Raw genomic sequence first — 19,802 nt, forward strand, 5'->3', positions numbered from 1 at the left:
TCCGGGAATTCTTTATTCCAATTTCGGGACCTCGAGATTTCGTGTTTTTAAGTCCGAGATTTCGGGATCAGGACCCCTCCTATCCCCCCTCAACTGTCTGAACTTTGTGTTAATTTATATTCTCTTTAACCTTTAATGGCCCTCTAATAGGAATAAAAAATATTTGATTTTGATTTGATATGTTCAGCATATAAATCATCCCATTTACACCCTCAATGTTAACACACTGTTTGTAATATTTGCCACTGGTTTCATCATAAAAATTTAAACATAGGTGGCGCTTCAATTGCTCGATCCATTTTCAATTGCGAGACCACCCCCTAGGAAAACATTGCTTATCTGCTCAGACAATATCCAAAATGGACGATTTCGCGCATAATGAATGTCTGGAATGTCGATTTTTACTTTAATTTTCCCAGCGAATTTGGTAAGATGTAAGCAAATTCACCAACTAAGAACACAACTGAGAATGAAATTGAAACCTCTAAATATTTAAAAAACATGAACTTTAATTGTGAAACATGAAATCAGATGTGAAATAAGGGCACCAAGCTGAATCTGTCGCAAAATGCGCAGTCGCATAGACCCAATGAAATACACAAAAGTTAAATGAATTTCCCGGGTGAAATAAGTCGCAGTTCTAATAGAATGTGCCAAATCACATGCTCGAAACATGGCTTTGGGAGGTTGTCAATGTCTCTCATAAATGTAAAAGTCCGAGGAAGAAACTCGTAGGGTCCTGCATAGAGAAATATGCATCCTCACAACTTTCGCGCAAGCCTGTCAGAAATGTCGCGCAGACGCAAGGTTCTTATCAAACACCTGTCAGCAACACTGCGCACGCAGTGTCACAATACATTGACAAAATGACCCGCATGACTTTAACTTCTAAAATGGAAATGTGTTTAAAAAGCAGAATTTATGAATTTGAGAAATCAAAATGGCTGGTAATATTGCATTGTCTCCCTTTCAATCCTTATGAACTGTCACTGTCAGTCAAATAATTTTGCAGTGGCAAAGAGATTTCCTGGACTTGCATCTTCTTTATTATTTAACAAAATAATTGCGCCCCTCTTTTTGAAAAGTTGTTCCAAATACTCTGATTTCTCCCTCTCTATAAGTTAAATGTTTTTAAGGTTTTCTTTATTCTTATAGATAAAGTCCCTCATTTAAGGGATATCCCTCATTTGGAGGTTGTTCCCAACCTGTTGGAAGAGCTGTCCTCCTGCCCCCTTTTTTTATGGGCATTATGTTTTCTGGTCTGTCCATCCGTTAGTTCTTTAACAGTTGTAGTCTGTTCGTTTGTCTGTTTCACTTCAGGTTAAAGTTTTTGGTGGAGGTAGATTTTGATGAACTTGTGTAGTTCACATGTTCCTTTATATGATATGATCTTTCTAATTTTAATGTAGAGTTTTTGTAACAGTAAATTTGGTCTGGTAGGAAAATTTGTCCGCCGGACATTTTTCCCTAGGTAATCAAGTCCATGGCCCTAATTTTACTAGGAATAAAAGTCCTAGGACAAATTCTCCTAGGAAAATAAGTCCATGGCTAGTAAAATAAGTCTGGCATTTATTTTCCTAGGAAAATTTGTCCTAATAAATTTTTTTGTAGTAAAATTATGATTATGGACTTGTTTACCTAGAAAAAAATGTCTGTTACCAAATAACATTCTGGAAGCAAAAGCAAATGAACACTTTTTACCGGATAAATGGATAGATACAATGCAATAGATTGACTATGAATAAATACAACTTAAAAACAAAAATCTCTACTGTACTAGAAACAATTTTACCACATCTTCTTTTTTATATTATGATGGAAACTATTGAATAAACAACCCCATCTTAGTTAAGAATTGAAAGTGTTGATAATAATTTCCAATTAACATAAAGAAAGTGGACCAAATTTCCTAGGAAAATTAGTCTTCGCAAATATTTTATTTTAAATCTAAATACATAACTCTATAACAATATTAATACAACGCTTAAAAATAACAAACATTGACGTTTCTACCTAGGATTAATATGAACATGGACATGACCCTGAAATATTTGTTTGGGGATTTTTTTTTTTTCATAATATCAATACATTTTGTACACATTTCTAAAACAATATTAAAACAACACAAGCCATGTTTATTAACCTTTAAAAATAATTAATATGGGTGTCTTTATCTAGGAATAATAATGACATTAACATGATTTCCTAGGAAAATTAGTCTGTGGACATAACTTAAAAAAATATTAATACAGAACTCTAAAACAATATTAAAACCATTTATGGAAATAAACCTTTGAAATTAAATGATATGGATGTTTTTATCTAGGAATAATTATAGCATGGACATGATTTCCTAGGAAAATTTGTCTGGGAATATATTTTTTTCACATATTATTACTTAACTCTTTAACAAAATCAAAATACATGAAAGGTACTTGAAAAAGTTAGTTTGGTTTAAAATAACCTTAAATTTAAATTATAAAAAACATGGACGTTTTGCCCTATTGATTTTAATACCATGGACATGATTTCCTAGGAAAGTTAGTCTGGTTACTTACATTTTATCAAAAATATAAAAACACAGCTCTTAAAAAACTGTTTATTTAGGGAAATGAATTATATGTTTCAGATTAAAAAAAAAGGACACAGACATTTTTACCTAGGATTATTAATGACATGGACTTTAATTCCTAGGTAAATGAGTCTGGGGACAAAAATTACTAACATCAGACTATATTTACTAGTAAAATTTGTAACCATGGACATTTTATACTAGGGATATGGGTCCGCTCGGACATATTTTACAAGGACAAATTTATGGCTTACATTTTTATCCCATTTTCACGGTCCATAGAAAATGAAAGTGCAAATGGGGCATCTGTGTACTGGGGACACAATCTTGTTTTTTTTTTTAATATTTCTTGAATAGTCTAATGTATAGATGGAGGGAAATGCTTTTGGCTTCACACATTTTCTCATTAAATTATGTCCACATTTTTACTTGTATTTTAGTGTTTGCTGACTAGTGTCAGTCTAGTCAATCTAGCATAAATTTGACCCTAACCCGAAAGTAATTGCAACAGAAGATTTTTAAGTTTTAATCTTTAGCATTATACCCAGAACATACACAGAAAAAAGTCCCATAAAATCTAACTTGAGGAAAACTAAAAAAATCACCATTTAAAATTCCTATGGAGATTTGCATTGAAAAGGGAGATAAATGCTTGCAAAAAAGGCAGAAATGTAAATGAAAATTAATACAAAAATAAAATTTCATCGCTTCTATTCATCAGAATGTATTGATTCTTCATTTTTTAGGAGTCTTTAGAGTATAACAAACAACTCTAAAGGTGTTTTCATATATTTCATCAAGCTATTTTTTCAAAATGGGTACAAAGCTTCAATTTTGCAATTTCTTTAATGAAAAATGCATGAAAAAAATAAAACTACCCGATAACACTTTGGTTTTGTACATTTCATGAGCAGAAGATTATATAATTTAATCAAATACAAACTTATAACCCCATCAAAGTATCATACTTTACATAAATTTCAAGAAGAACAACCAAAAACTGAAGAAAAAAAAGACTATTTTTACAAGAGTTATCTCCCCTTCCAATGTTAATTTCCATAGGAAATTAAAAATGCTGATTTTGAGCTTTCCTCAAGTTAGATTTGATGGGACTTTTTTTTGTGTATATAAAGGGCATTATGCTATACTAGATTAGAACTAAAATACTTTCTGTTGCAATTAGTTTGAGGTTAAATCTTAGTTTGACTGGACTATGTACTTACCTGTCAAAAAAGTCACATTTGTATAAATTAAAACAAACTTTGATAGTAAATCACACCTTGCCTTTAAATTTATAAACTTGTCTTAAAATTAAGGGAAAACACAAAATTGTAAATATTTAGACAACTGAACCAAGAGTTGTAAATACTTATAATATATGTTGATCGATTAGGACTGTCTTATTTAAAAGTAGTTTTGTTGTTACAGTGATATTTATTTACAACATTATGCTTCATACTTTATTCAGCCAACTAATTATATATTATAAGTCATTTGTAAGACGTACATGTATTACTATTGATATGCAACAGGCAGATGACTTGTTAATGAAGAAATAGAAAACAATAATTTATGATGGTTCATTTTGTGTATTATAGATGACATTTACAGACCGAAGGCACGATGATAAGTGCGAGCATTGTATCATCAGCAGGTCATGGACAAGGGATCCAGACTTACACATTAAACAGTTCCTCAGATATCATGAGTGATGGCATCAGTGAACCAAGTTCACCAGAGAGTTCGTTTGACAGTTCTGATCTACTGGGTGATGATGAAGTTTCAGTTCAGTTAGCAGCTGCAGGTATGGACATACATATGAAATTATATCATCTACCACTTATTGTGGTGAAATTTCTGCCAAATAAATAGTAAAATTTTGTAATGTCATTATGATATGCTACTGTATGTATGTGGGACAATCTGCCACAATTTTTCATTTACATTTTTAAAAATGTGATTATTCCTTCATGAAATAGCATTTTACAAAACTCTGCTTATATGTTGGTACTGCATGTAAAAGATAAGGTTTATTAACTAAGAAAGAAAATTACATTTGAAAAAAAAAGAATTGCTAATTTCATATTTTGTAACGACATAGAACATGTAGAAACTAATAAAAATTGAATTCTTGCATATATAGATACATGTTTATTGGAAATATGTTTAAGTTCTGATAAAAAGCATCTTTACATTCCCAATTAAAGTTTATACTTTTCAGAGAAATTTCAGTCAAGTCTGTTTTTCTCAGCTTTCACAATTTGATAACATAAAACAATTTTCCATGATTGAATTTAAGATTATAAGAATCAATAATTAAGATATTTTGTTTTATGTCAGGGACAGTAGGATTAGCTGCAGCTGCAGCAATTGCTAGTGGTAGAAAAAAGAAACGCCCTCATTCTTTTGAAACTAACCCATCTATACGTAAACGACAACAAACAAGGCTGCTCAGGTATGTTTTGAGCCTTATGCATTTTTGGGCCTTAGTCTTTGTACGATTTTTGATGGCCTTCAGCTGTTTTCTCTTTGACACATTCCCCATTTCCATTCTCAATTTTATTGTATTCCTAGTAAAAAAACAGCAGAATTTATTTTAATGAGAAAACATCTTCACTTGAATGAAAATTTTGTTTAACAAAATAAATTTTTAAAACAGTGCTCAGCATAAATCAAAAATTTGAAAATGGAAATGGGGAATATGACAAAGAGACAACACACCGACCAAAGAGCAGACAACAGCTGAGTAGCGTGTAAAAGGTTAAAACTGTACCATATTAGAAATTTGTCTTTTTGTTCATAGCTATATTTTATATATAGTATTCTCAATGTGCATGATGTGTGTGGTGGTTGATATTTCATAAATTTTCACAGGTTTTAAAATATAGGTTAGTTGATGTCTTGATATGTAATAAATTTAGTTTTCAATAAATTCAATGCATAGATAAAATGTAAATAGTTTATTTGAAATGTATATTAAGAAATTAGTTCATGAATATATTTTCAGGAAATTAAAGCAGACCATCGAAGAGTACACAACAAGAGTTGGTCAGCAGGCAGTGGTGCTATGTTGTACACCAGGAAAAATGTCAAACTCAAACAATAACTATAAAGTGTTTGGATCACAACCTTTAGAAAGTGTGGTATGTTATACTAATAATTGCATAGGGGTAATGTTTTGTATTGGATCATGTTTTGAAGCAGCATTTAAGTAAGTACTGTGAAAATATGTTTGTACTGCTTATGTTTTACAATACAAAAATAATTTGCTTTACAATGATAGTTTTGGTTTAGAGTCAAGCATTTTGGGGGTAAAAAGGCATTCATACAATCAAAATGTATGAGACTGGCTTTAGTAGTTATTAATTTCCAAACTTTGTCATTACACCCTTGCATTTCAAGAAATGAATCAATTGAATTTATGCTTAAATATTCAAGATACAAAATAGTGTGTTCATGTATGTGTGGAACCATAATTTTGCAAAAATTTGCATAAATCGCACATGGATGGTGCATGAATCTAGTATCTGTTCTAAAACTGTCGATGACATCTTTCTTTAAGATGTATATTAAAGATTTGAGTTATCTTTCTTTGTTCATATTTAAAGTTTAACTTTCAATTTTCAATGCAATATTTGCAATGTTTCATTTTATTTCACACTGCAAAATTAATGCAATCTTTACTCTTCAGTCTCAGTGCCTTCATTACTTTGTATTGGTTCCTTTCATCTCTTTACAATGTCAAAAAGGTGCCATTTAGGAGGGTTTATAAATACAGAACAAAATAAGATTTATTCAGTGTAACTGTTAGTTGCCCTTACCACTTGCATGGATTTCTCTGCCGTAAAATGTTCATGAACACAATTAAACCACAATACTTATTAGTACAACATTAACATAATATAATGGTAAACTTTGAGTTAAATGAATGCATAATACTGGAATGGGAATTCAAACAAGTTTTAAAAGAACTGCTTTATATGCAAAAATACCATAAATGGTCAGAATTGTATTCTGTTTTTCAGATGAGGAATTGTAAATCCGTTATTCTTCACGATTTAGAGACATCTTTATCTGAGACGATACCTCATGCAGAACACCAAGGTGCTCAAGAACTACCGTCATTAGCCATTGATGGTATCCCTACTTCAGTAGAAAAGATGACGCAGGTAATTCATAAAGACCAATTATATAACACAGATATTAACAAGTGATTTATTCTAGCTGTAGTAATTGTTTGCATATTTACTTTGGATGTGACAACCAGGTTACCCATACTTTTATAGATATAAATCATATGACAGGATTGTTTTCAAATCATCAAAATTTGATATATAAATGAAAATGTATTTGAGGTTGAAAAAGAATAACCAAAATTTAGTATCTTGGTAAATGTAAATTTATAGAGGCAACAGATGTTTATTCATTTAAGTCTCACAATATGAAAATAAGGAGATGCGGCTTGATTGAAAATAAGACCAATCCATTTGGAAGACAAATTATCAAGAGAAACATTACAAAACGAGAAATCACATTCTGATCAAAGTTACAAAGTTAACCCTCTGAAATCTTTTTTTCTATATAAGATTAAAAACTGATGTTGATTGTTTTATTGTTGACTTGATTGCAATTGTTTACCTTGCATAAAAAAAATCATGACTATTTCTTCAAAACTTGGTGGACTTGAATTTTTATTAGGAACAAAAGGGGAAAAATGCATACAATTGTGATGAAAAGAGCATGTTACATGAACTACTGCAGAAAAAAATCAATATTTTCAAACTAGATTGAGAAGCTTCGTTCTTGTGTAAACTTGATCAATGTGCTTTAAAACAATGCATATATGACTTGAAAACCAATTACTGACATTAAAATTTTTTGGTTGATTTATGATGTTTTATTAATATTTGAATACAATTTTTCTTTACTTTCATTGTATAGGCTCAGCTGAGGACTTTCATACCTGAAATGTTAAAATATTCAACAGGCAGAAGTAAACCTGGCTGGGGTAAAATGGAATGTCGTCCTGTATGGTGGCCTGATGATGTTCCATGGGCCAATGTTAGAAGTGATGTTAGAACAACTGAGCAGAAGAAAAAGGTTCACATATTGATATTTAAATACAGTATGCCAACAAAGCTGACAAAAAACTCCTTGAAAATTGCTTTAAAAAATTCACATTGTGCACCAACAATTTAACGCCGCACTAGTCCCATCTATAATAGTAGAGGGGCATTATGCTTTCTGGTCTGTGTGTCTGTTTGTCCAATCGCTTGTCTGTCCTGTCCCACTTTAGGTTAAAGTTTTTGGTCAAGGTAGTTTTTGATAAAGATGAAGTCCAATCAACTTAAAACTTATTACAGATGTTCACTATGATATGATGCCAAATTAGATATTTTACCCCAATTTCACTGTCCACTGAACATAGAAAATGATAGTGCAAGTGTGGCATCTGTGTACTACCGACACATTCTTGTTATATATTTGATCTGAATTTGATACAAAATTGAAGTGTATTGTTTTGTGTTTATAAATGTCATGCTGTCTATCATGGGCCCTTAGGAACATAAATATATTTATTCATATATTTCTGTTTATATAGGTTTCATGGACAGATGCTCTTAAAAGTATTGTGAAGAACTGTTACAGACACCATGGAAGAGAAGATCTGTTACATGTTTTCGAAACTGAATCAAGCTATCAAAGAACTATGTTACAAACTATAAACAATCCTGATGGCACAGTGTCTATTATTCAGATAGATACATCACCCAATCAAATCGTGACACTTCCTGATGGCACACAAGCTACGGTTGTCCATGCAGTAAGTATACAGTTTTAAGTTTGTAATAAGGTGGGGAACCCCCTAATGGTAAGTCAGAGATATTTGGGATGCATTTTTATATGCATAAACCCTGCTAATTTTGACAGCCTGATTGTTAGAATATTAAAATTATCCAATTTTTTCAATTCCTCATGCAGGGGACTATGTGGCCAAGTGGTCAAAGCAGTCAAATTAGAAATTAAACTAGCTCTAGATATTGCAATAGTGATATATTCATTCTTTAAAATAGATAAAAGACAGCAGACCTTAGAGGGTATCATAATTTTTACTATCAGCTTAAATGTTTAGGCATGGAAATTATTTTTGTAGAAGGCATCCTGCTTTCAAATAGTTAAATCTTTTATGCCATATATTTTATAATGGAAAAGTTGTAACTTGTTTATAGATACATCCTGGTGTACCTAATCAGGAGGCCAGTCAAGCTGTACAAACCCTAGCCAACCCTAGTGGTGATAATTTGACACACATGACCCCTGTCAGTGTAGAGATGAACGCAGACTCATTGGCACAAAGTATAGCTACAATATCAGAAGATGGACAAATTATTTTAACAGGGGATAATGCATTGAATGGTAGGTATAAATTGAAAGTGTTTTCAAGACTGTTTCATTCCGATGATTTTGTATTTCAATTTATTTGTTTAAGTTAAATTCACAAATAATGGACAGTGGCTCTTTAAACAGCAATCAGCAAGCAAGTCAACTATATTTACTGAATCATATAAAAGCATTTCAGTCTGTTAGGCAAAAGGCATGAACTTAGGTTTTATACAAGACATTTGTTTTAACACACTGCTGGAATAGGAAAGGTTTGTTCTGTGATATATGGTTTCCATCATTTCAGACTTATTTTTTTGTTTCTTTCTTTCAGGCATAGTTATACCTGTTTCAATGTATCAACAACTGACCAATCCTGTAACAGCATTACATTCAGGTACAGATCTACATGTTGCCATGGCACCCATGGGTGTTCCTAAAGATGATGATATTAATGTGATAGGAGATATTCAAAGTATGGACAGTCAGTCACCAGATGTGTTGGAACATGTTGAACCTAAACTAGAAGAGACATGATATAAATGTACAATAAATATTTATTATCTGTTTATTCCTGTATATTTTAATACAGTTGTAATGGTATGCTATAGCTACAAAGTATATAATTCATCAGTAGTATCTGGGATTAGACACTTTTCCAGTATGCCATGATATAGAATTTTGTGCCAAGGTAGCATAAGGCAACCATCAATAAATATCTTACCGTATTTGTAGAACTTTTTTTTTTGGTAAATAAGGAATAAAACTATTGGTTAAATCTTTCCCTTTTTAATAAGTTAATTTGGTAAATGAAAGGGGTAATAACTGCAGCACCTTTATCCTATCACTACATTATATAGATATTATAATGCTAATGCAAGGATATTTATCTGACTCCTGGACACATCATTCAACAACAGTGCACATTCTAAAGCTTATTACCACAAAACTCAGTTCAAGTATAATTTTTGGTAGCGCTACTTTCACATTTCTTGAGTTGTGCACCATAACCTTATATTTAAGCAGGGCACCATATGTGTCCATCCCCATTTATTTTCTCTTTAAAATTACAATTTATAGTCCACATCATGATTTTGTTTGGACACTGGACTGGTTCTAGTTGTTCTCAACAAACTGTCAAGAGGGAGGCTTGAAATTCTGTATGCATCTTTATTTTTCTGCAGGTAGATTTTTGATTGATAAAAATATGTGGACTTTTCTCTGTAAGTTGTAACCTATATTGTACGGAATTTTCATGCAAGATACATTTCCATAAAAATATGCTATATTCACCAAAAACACTTTAAAGAAATTAACATTTTCCATAATGATAGATTTCATTGTTCATGTTTGCAAAAATCTATAAAAATTTTACAAACTAAACGAAGCTAGAAAAAGTTTGACACAAGCTTAGGTAAGCCTTAATATGGTTTCATTTGCAAAACTATTTTAATATGTATCATTGGACAATTTGGTGCATTTATAGCAATACAACATTGTCATTTTGCAACAAATATTCACTGTAAATTGTCTATCTATTTGTGATTACCACTAAGAAGGATCATGTACTACTTATTGTAATTTATGTAAATGTTGAATGTTTTATTGTTCTAGAAAACTTTATTGAATCATATTTTACATTGTCATTTGTGTGTTTAATGCCATAAAAATAAAACTTCAGCTTTAAAATAGTTGTTCCTGCAAAGTGCCAATTTAAAGTGTCCAATTTGTGTAATTGAAACCTTGCAAATGATCAGTTACAATTAATGAATCCAAGCATCTGAATATCATTTTAATAGAGGTATTCCCATAAAAGTGTGGACAACCATAATACTTCTGTTGCTATTAATACTGAAACAATTACCTTTAACTTGTTTGTGATTGGCATTCATAACAAAGATTTTATGCTCACTCAGTGTGCCAAAAAATGGTCTAGTCCACACTGTTATGAAAACGATACTATTATGATCTTAGATAGCCAACAGGAACATGAACTACATTCTAAATATGCTAAGTACTGTATATACCATGGTTATTACGAGTTAACATATTTAAACAAACGAATCCGAAGGATGAGTTTGTTTAAATATGTTAATGAGTAAGACACATGGTATATAAAATTTGTAATATAAATAAAATGATTGACAGCTTCAAGACCTTCAACTAATATTGGAAATTGATCATGTTACAGTTTTATCCAATGAAATGGAAGCTCGCGTAAGTCACTTTTGCGCCTCATGTATGATATTCTGTGTATTTCATGTAATAGAACCCCTGAATTTGCAAAAAGGAAAGAAAATGTCAGATTTTCCCGATCTTTATTTAGTTTTGCGCCCCGTGTATGGTTGTTTGCGCAAGTGACTTCATAATGTCATCAGAATGAGGTAAACAAAAATATCGGATTCCAGCGTCGGACAAGGATTAAATAATTATTCTAATGACGGTAAGAAAATTTTTGTTTTTGTTTTCAAGTATCATACAAATTAATCATATTTTACAGAATTTTCATCTCATTGAAAAATGCATATTTATACATTTCTAGTTTTCGTACAAACTGCTTTCTTCCGTTATTTTATTAATTCGATTATTAGATTATTTATTAAAACACAATTTTAATGATAAAACACTGTACTTAAACAGTAGCGGATCCAGGGAGAGTAGAAAGTGTATGTTCCCCTAATTAATCGCAAAAAAATCATGTTTTTTTTACAGATATTTGTAGCCGATATTTATTCCTTTTTCTCAGTGATATTGTTGGCTTTATTCAAAACTACCTCTACCCTTTTTTATTTGGAAAATATGCGTAATTTTCAACAAATTGGGAAATTTAGAATAAACCATGAATTTGACTGAAACTTCAATTTACAGACCCCCTTTCAAGAGTCAAACCCTGCTTTGAAATAAGACCCCTTGTTGTCAGTGATGATACATAAATAGAACCGCAAAACTGCCCATATAGTCATTTTAGGCATGACAAATGTATAAATGAGTGTTTTTCAGTTTGTTATCATGTACAATTACTACTGAGACTGCACTGTTTGGGGAAAAAGTTGTCTTTTTGGGAATAATTTTTAGACATTTTTTTTTCAAATTGAGATTCTTCTCAAGGGGAAAAGCCTTTATTCTCCACTAATTTAAGGCAAACAATATCACTGTTTCTATAGGTACCCCCTTTTTAAAATCGAAATTTAATCTGATCTTTGCAAAGGAAATGATAGTTTCACATTTCTTTTTTTTCACAACTTAAAGAAGAACATTTAGTAATTGTTTCCAGAATTAGGGGAATTCGTAACAATCCTATATAGTTTGAAAAAGGTTTCTTAAGATTTGGGTACACATAATTTATTGCCTTTTGTTATGAAATGAAAACAAATGAAGATCTTGACCTTTTAGTACGTTTAACAGTTTCCTAAATATGTAAGAGGCGGATACATTTTAAAAAAAAAGGTGGAGCTTCAGCCATGGAATAACATGAACATGAATATGTTATACCATGGCTGAATCTCCGCCATTTTCCTTTGAATTCTAGTTGAGTTGCATATTTAATTAGCAAAGTATGGTACAACATTAATTTGCATATAATATACCATGGTTTTGCCTCGCTACACTTTTTAAGCAAATTATTTCATAAAAACATCAAAGGAAAAAATCTAATTTATGTTACAAAACATTTTAAATGAAAATTAATGCTTTAATGTTCATTGATTATGCAATAAAACATCTTTAGTGCATATTTACAGCAGTTCTTGATGTATACTGCAACATTTTAAAGTGGACAACTTCTACATTATTTGTTCTCTGTTTGGAGAGTTTTGAGTATTTTATGCACATGTGGGGACTATTTTTATGGGGTATTGATTTTGTTGTTATAGGTTGACCAATGACTTCTTGTTATTTGGTCTATCGATATATAGTAGTCTCATTGACATACATATCATTTTTATGTGTGGTCTATTTCATTTTACAATTACCAACTTGCCAGGCAGTTGAGAGTTGTGCACCAGAATATTTACCCCTATGTGACATGTTCAATTCAATTCATTGCTAGAAAAGACAATGTTATTCTTTTAAAATATTTTAGTATATGTATGCGTGTGTATGCACTCGCAAAGGTCAATTTTGATGCACATTCAGCCAAGCCTTGGTGACTGGTCAAATTAATATGAGGTTTAAATGGGCATTAGCTGCCAAATTTTTATGCCCACTGTATTTATTGTTCATTCCCTTTCAAATTTGATAAAATTTATTCTAAAATGTAATTCATAACTGCAAAAGTAGTAGAAGCTGAACATGAAATTGTTGATATGCCTTATTGAAGTGCTATAGACGACCAATAGAAAAGACACTAATTTGACAGTGTTTTAAAAACAGCTAAATAAAAGACTGGAAACAGTGTAGAATTTTTATTGTATAAGAATTCTGAATAAATGGTAGATCATGAATACACACATATGCTTTTCATTTTATTGAATACTATAAAATTCCTGAGATTTCCGTTATACTCTTACCAAATTCAATTAATCTTTACTGATCTTTACTGTACAATGCTAGACCACTATACTTTTCTTACCATATTTTTGAAATAATTTTTGGATTTAACAATAAGATACTTTACTGGAATAATTTTTGCTTGTAGATTATATAATTTGAATTAAAATAGGGTTACATGAATCTATATTTAACATACAAGACAAATACAAAGTAAAAAATGTGTTCCCACATCTAGACAACAACCATTAAATTAAACCAAACTTTTCATTCAAGTCTTAGAATCTTTTCCGTCTATAGACCTAACAATCAATCAATCAACTGATGTTTATAAAACTTATATTTGTTATAAAAAAGAACTACATATAGCTGTTCATTTGTTACAGTCTTGGTGCTTTAATCAGTTCTTTGTTTCCAACTAGCACCAATTGGATAATACTAAATGTCTACTTTTGGTGAGCATGTTTTTGGTCTTGATGACGTACAACCAGTACTGGTATATGGGCATGGTGGATGACATAGTCACTGACACTACCCAGGAATGTTCTTCTGATTGTTCCCATACCCCTGGTGCCACTGACAATCATGCCTGCTCCTTCCTCTTTGGCTACCTTACAGATGACTTCACCTGGACTTCCACTAACACTCTTTACTTTACCACCGATCTGTCAATAAAGTTTGTTATAGTTACTTGGCACATATCGGCTATTTATTTAAAATTATTATCCAAAGTTCTTTAATTATTCATAAATTATAATATTATGACCTTCATGAGAACAGCAGAAGAAGTGCTGTGAATTGTCTTAAATACATGTTTTACTGCTGTACACTTTCTCTTTGGTTGATCTTCCAAAACATTACATGTGACATTTTTCAATAACATTTCGGATATAATTTCACACATAATCCTGCAAAGAATGTAAGAAACCGTATTATATCTTGTGTGCAGGTGTTCCCTTTAATTGATTAGAGTGAAATTAAAATTTAGTTGATCTTTGATGGTCTTAAATTTATTAACTTTTTGTTAATTTAAGTTCGAATTGTGCTATACACACTTGTCTAATACTAAAGACTAGACATATTTAGGTCTTTTGTAGGCTTGATTGGTTTCTTTGGGTTGCTGTCTCATTAACCCTTTGAGTCCCCCTTAATTATTTCTATGATACATTACACAGTTTTTAACAGTAAAATTACCGTTTGGTACACAAAGTGTCACCTTTGAAATTTATCACTTTAAAATATTTCAATGACCTATATATCATTTGACCTGAACATGATAAATAGTCACAAGTTAAATATATATATATTAAAGTAGATCTTGTTATCAATTACAGTCTTGTGCATTTGTAAGTTGTTTTTGCCCACCATAGACTTTTTTATACCCACAAAACTGACTTTTTTCATTTATATAGTCCTGATGTATCTTTTTCTATAGATTAATTTTCTTATCTCTTATGAGACAACTAGTCATAAGCCTTATTTGTCAGTATTTTTAAATTTTAATTAAATCATTACTCCATGGTCCTTCATTTTCTGTCCTAGAGTTTCCAGCAGTTTTTTAATTCGTTTTTCCTCTTCCTGCCACAGATCTGTTAATACTGTTACATCAGCCATAACCATTGCTATGAAAAGGGGTAAAATTTTATAAGGTCAATTATATAGTTCAAAATTGATGCATTAACCGGTTAAGGATAATACGCAGGTCCTAATCATTAGAGCAACAATCTATCTATAAACTGTTTTGTAGTCAATGTTCCAGTAAAAGGACATATCATTTGCCAAAATAAACAGTGTCTGATGTACCAGATTTCAGTATACACATTGACCTGTGTGTTAGAGGCCATTGTCCATAATTGTGAGAAAATGCTAACGACACACAACATGGATTATTAAATTTATCGAAATGCAGACCTATGTTAACGTTTAGTCTGCTTTGAAAGTTCTATACATAGAGCTCTGAGTCTTTTATATTATCAGATGGATTTCTCCGTTTCACTTGTTTCTTAAAACAGTGCGTTTGTTTGTTTCAGCCACTATTGTCTAGCCTCTAGAGGCACCCAACTTGGTATTACTACAGTAAATAATTTGTTTATTTGCTATATACTAGTCTCGGGTACATTTTATGCTGTGAATGCATAAACTATAAATCAAAATCTACGAAATGTCACCTTCGGTATTATGTAAACACATGGCCTATTATTCGTATTGAATATGTATACCAATGACTTGCATCACTGATATTACACAAAGACCCATCACGTGAATATGTTTAGAAATAGAAATCTATATACATGAACATAACACTAATACCATTATATTATAAACTTGTACATTTTAAATGCATTAAAGGCTTAAACGAATACTACGTCGCAGTTATCTAGGATCATCTAGGCACTAGTCAAGATGATCACCCGAACCTTTTCTTATTGGAAATCTTCTCGACCTGCATGACACTACGAGTATCATCGATTGTAACTTAAAAAAATTGCTTTTATAAATTATAATAGGTCTTTATTTATATAGTTTCATTTTCAAGGTCGACTGTGGATGTTGATAATATTGTAATGCTATTCACTTACGTGACTGTACGACGGTGTGATATTCAGGAACATGTACAAATACTACATGATCGCTTGGTTTGTGTACATTCTTCATAAACCCTGAAATTAAATATTTTAATTGTAATAAATGTTTATTACGTCGGTGACCTTCTGTTTTTTTTTCTTCTATAGGACGGGTTGTTGTCTCTTTGACACATTCCCCATAAATTTCCATTCTCAATTTTTTTCAGAAAGTTCCGTATTTCAACATTCAGAAAAGGACACGAGGAATAAGTAAGAATTACTAATTTTTCGATTTATATTGTGCAATGCTTGAGACTATATTGACTTCTGACAGATCTAAATAACAGGATAATTCATATTAAAGTCGCGGCAAGTCTACTGATAGAAGAGGCTTTGAGGCTTTGACCTTAGCAAAAAACGTTTAAGAGCTAACATTTGATTTTTATGGGGGGGGGGGGGGGGCGTGGATGAAATATTAAAAAAAATAGGCAGGACAGGAGTTTTGAGTAAAAAAAAAAGCAAGATGAGACACTTGCAAAAAAAATCAGGATGACAATTTATGTAAAAAATAGTCAGGATCAACTAAAAAAAAAAAAAAACAGGACCGGATAGAGTGAAAAATAAAAAGGCAGGACAGAGATTACAACTAAAATCCCTTATTACTGTTAATAATGAATGTAAAATAACTCCAATAACAATACCAAATACCTTTGTTTTAAAAGCAGCAAATAATTATACTTGATTGAGTAGGCATGTTAGTTATCATACAGATGCTGATGCATGTATGTAAGGACAAGTTTCCCCCCTAAACGACATAGAAATCAATAGGGTAATCAGCTGTCGTTAACAAACATGTTTTTGAAGAGCTGACATACAGATGCTGATTTAAAACTGTTTTTTGTCGTGAATCAATAATTTTATGGAAGCGCTACAGTAAAAAAAAATGAGACCGACCAGCAAAATTCAATTCAAGAGTTGTATCCAGTCAATGAATTCTTAGCACATATATCTGTTGGAAATTGCTTCGCTGTCTAGGTCTAAGATAGTCTCTGATAAATTGACATTTACAATTCGTCTAGACCTGTGGAAATTCATAGCTTATCAAAGAACATCAAAGAACGTATGTCGACGTCTTCAAAAATTAGAGAAGTGGGTAATATTTAAGACTCAAACCGGACGACTCGGAAAATTTTGAGGCTGGTATCAGTTTTTGGATAGGTAGCGAGGCCGTAAACAGGACACACGTTTTTTCCTCCAGTACCCTAAACACTTAACCGGAGTAATAGTATTATAAGACTGCTATTTCAGCTTGAACAGAGAGTCTAACACATACAAATAAGGGACAATGTACTTGGTTGATAATCTTGTATGTAGTTATCTTATTTACTTAAAGATAAAAATGTTAAAACAGATCACCATGTCATTATATAGTACCTCGAAATAAGTTTTAAATATTTGAAAGTAACTGTATTCTTAAACTTTATGGCGTGTCATATAACTACTACTGTAAATACACTGTTCATGTAGTAAAAAGTCAAAACATTCTACAAAACGTATTTGAAGAAATATCCCATCCATGCCAAAAATTTGACGAGACATGGTCAATCTTGTTATTTCTGAATGTGCCCCTAAAGGCATTTATAAATATTACAGTAATAAGTGTACACATTTCAAGTTTATACAGATTCAGTACTATTATATATTGTTTAAACTAAATACTAGATCTTACTAGTTTTAAACAGATGCAGTTATAGGACAAACGCCACATTTTGAGTTTCTTCATCAAAATAGCCATTACTATGAGACTTCAGTTAATAAAATTTGGACTTCAAGGATGACACCCCTGAGATTATGTTCGTTAATGAACATGATAAAGGTCAAAATTCGATAATAGCAGCGGAGTGAAATATTAGAAGCCGTTTTTATACACTATTCATCTGAGTTTGAGTGAAGTATGAACAACCATAACTAAACTAGGAACGTTAAGTGTTGAATCGTGACGTCGTCAGGACCTTCAATCTAATTAAAATATTGATCTCTGATTACGGTATACTATACGTTATACTAGTATAAAGTAATCAGAGATCAATATTTTAATTAGATTGTCAGGACCTTGCACTTATTTTTCTTTTTACATTTTAAAAAATATCTACTTATTTGTTTCTTCTGTATGAAAAAAAGAGGACGTGCATACAGTGAGTCGATACACCTACAGCACTAACACACATTCGTCATTCAAATTAAGATCGTAGATAAGAATTCGAGAAATTACAAACATGTATAGCTTAGCCACTATAAGAAGTTTCACAACAATCAGTGGCACATGTTGTGATACGCTTCACTCCTCTTACTCGTCGGAGAGTATCGAATAGCGAACACGAACAGCTGATTTTAATAAGATCGATTTGACCAAGGATTTGTATAGTATCTTAATAAATATCAATCAGCATACAAATTTAGTTATAAAATTGTGAAAATCGTTGACTTAGGAATATAAAATATATATAAATATGGAATGTAAAATGGAGAAAGGAAATGGGAAATGTGTCAAAGCGACATCAACCCGACTATAGAGCAGACAACAGCCGAAGGCCAACAATGGGTCTTCAATTTAGCGAGAACTCTAGCACCCGTAGGTGTCCTTCAGCTTGCCCCTAAACAATATGTATACTAGGACAGTGATAATGGACGTCGTACTAAACTCCGAATTATACACAAGAAACTAAAATTAAAAATCATACAAAACTAACAAAGGCCAGAGAGGCTCCTGACTTGTGACAGGCGCAAAATTGCGGCGGGGTTAAACATGTTAATGAAATCTCAACCCCCCCCCCCCCCCCCTAATACCTCTAGCCAATTTAGAAAAGTAAACGCATAACAATACGCACATTAAAATTCAGTTCAAGAGAAGTCCGATTCCGATGTCAAAAGATGTAACAAAAGAAAATAAATAAAATGACAATAATACATAAATAACAACAGACTACTAGCAGTTAACTGACATGCCAGCTCCAGACCTCAATTAAACTAATTGAAAGATTATGTCTTCATCATATGACTGAATATAAGGCACCATCCCTCCCGTTAGGGGTTTAGTATCATACTATCATAAAATATATGAGAAAAACTTTGCCTTCTAAAAGACCGCTTCTAACCGTACACAATACCTATATATGATTTATTCTCCACCACTTTCTTAATCTTTCTAGCGACACCCCCTAAATAGTAGTTTTATATTATCAATTGTCCTCGCATTTTTTTCTTATTCACTAGTATCTGTTTTTTACCATTTTAATCTTTTTTCGTTCTTTTCATAATATAATAGTATTACAACGTACACTTAGGGTTAAATTCGGGTCAATGGCATTTCAATCGACTTTTACCACTGACAAAAAAAACAACATTGTCATTGATTATTAAAATAAGACAATCTTTATTTCAGAATTTATAAAAGAACAAAGTAGAGTGTGTCAGTTTTTAAATTACAAAATGCAGCCGACTTTATAATCTACGCAACAAAAAATAACTTACTGGGGCAGTCATGTGCATTATCGATAAGAACGTTGCCACATTTCTGTTTCAGACCTTTAATAATCATATAATATTACTTACAATCAAATGCGTAATCTGAGTATTCACTTCCATCCATAGCAATGACAACATTTCTTCCTTCAGACATGGTTAGCTTTGGTTAAAAGTTGTAAAATCAACCGAAAGTAGATGAAAAGTATCTATAGATCTATATGCGTACACCTAAGTTTACAAATTGCTGAGGTCAAGGCAGCACTCAAGGCTAA

General features: G+C 31.7%; 2 protein-coding genes across 4 annotated transcripts; one reads left to right on the forward strand and one right to left on the reverse strand.

The window, feature by feature from the left end:
* Window positions 1-291: 291 nt before the first annotated feature.
* On the forward strand, window positions 292-9,711 carry LOC134691392 (nuclear respiratory factor 1-like). 3 transcript variants are annotated; one of them, XM_063551918.1, is made up of 9 exons: window positions 292-427; window positions 4,171-4,376; window positions 4,913-5,027; window positions 5,580-5,715; window positions 6,598-6,741; window positions 7,514-7,672; window positions 8,175-8,396; window positions 8,803-8,989; window positions 9,288-9,711. In XM_063551918.1, exons 2-9 carry the CDS (start codon window positions 4,196-4,198, stop codon window positions 9,488-9,490), a joined length of 1,347 nt encoding a protein of 448 aa, XP_063407988.1. In that variant the 5' UTR covers window positions 292-427; window positions 4,171-4,195; the 3' UTR covers window positions 9,491-9,711. The 3 variants fall into 3 exon arrangements, with proteins under 3 accessions (XP_063407988.1, XP_063407997.1, XP_063408004.1); XM_063551927.1 differs by having other exon boundaries at window positions 305-434; XM_063551934.1 differs by lacking the exon at window positions 292-427 and adding an exon at window positions 831-947.
* Window positions 9,712-13,341: 3,630 nt separating this feature from the next.
* Window positions 13,342-19,800, reverse strand: LOC134691435 (universal stress protein Slr1101-like). Its single transcript, XM_063551960.1, has 4 exons — window positions 19,618-19,800; window positions 16,021-16,101; window positions 14,957-15,063; window positions 13,342-14,106 (listed from the first exon to the last, which is right to left on the reverse strand). Exons 1-4 carry the CDS (start codon window positions 19,682-19,684, stop codon window positions 13,888-13,890), a joined length of 474 nt encoding a protein of 157 aa, XP_063408030.1. The 5' UTR covers window positions 19,685-19,800; the 3' UTR covers window positions 13,342-13,887.
* Between the last annotated feature and the right edge of the window lie 2 nt (window positions 19,801-19,802).

This window comes from Mytilus trossulus, chromosome 1 (assembly GCF_036588685.1).
Source record: "Mytilus trossulus isolate FHL-02 chromosome 1, PNRI_Mtr1.1.1.hap1, whole genome shotgun sequence".
In the NCBI taxonomy this organism is placed as follows: Eukaryota; Metazoa; Mollusca; class Bivalvia; order Mytilida; family Mytilidae; genus Mytilus; species Mytilus trossulus.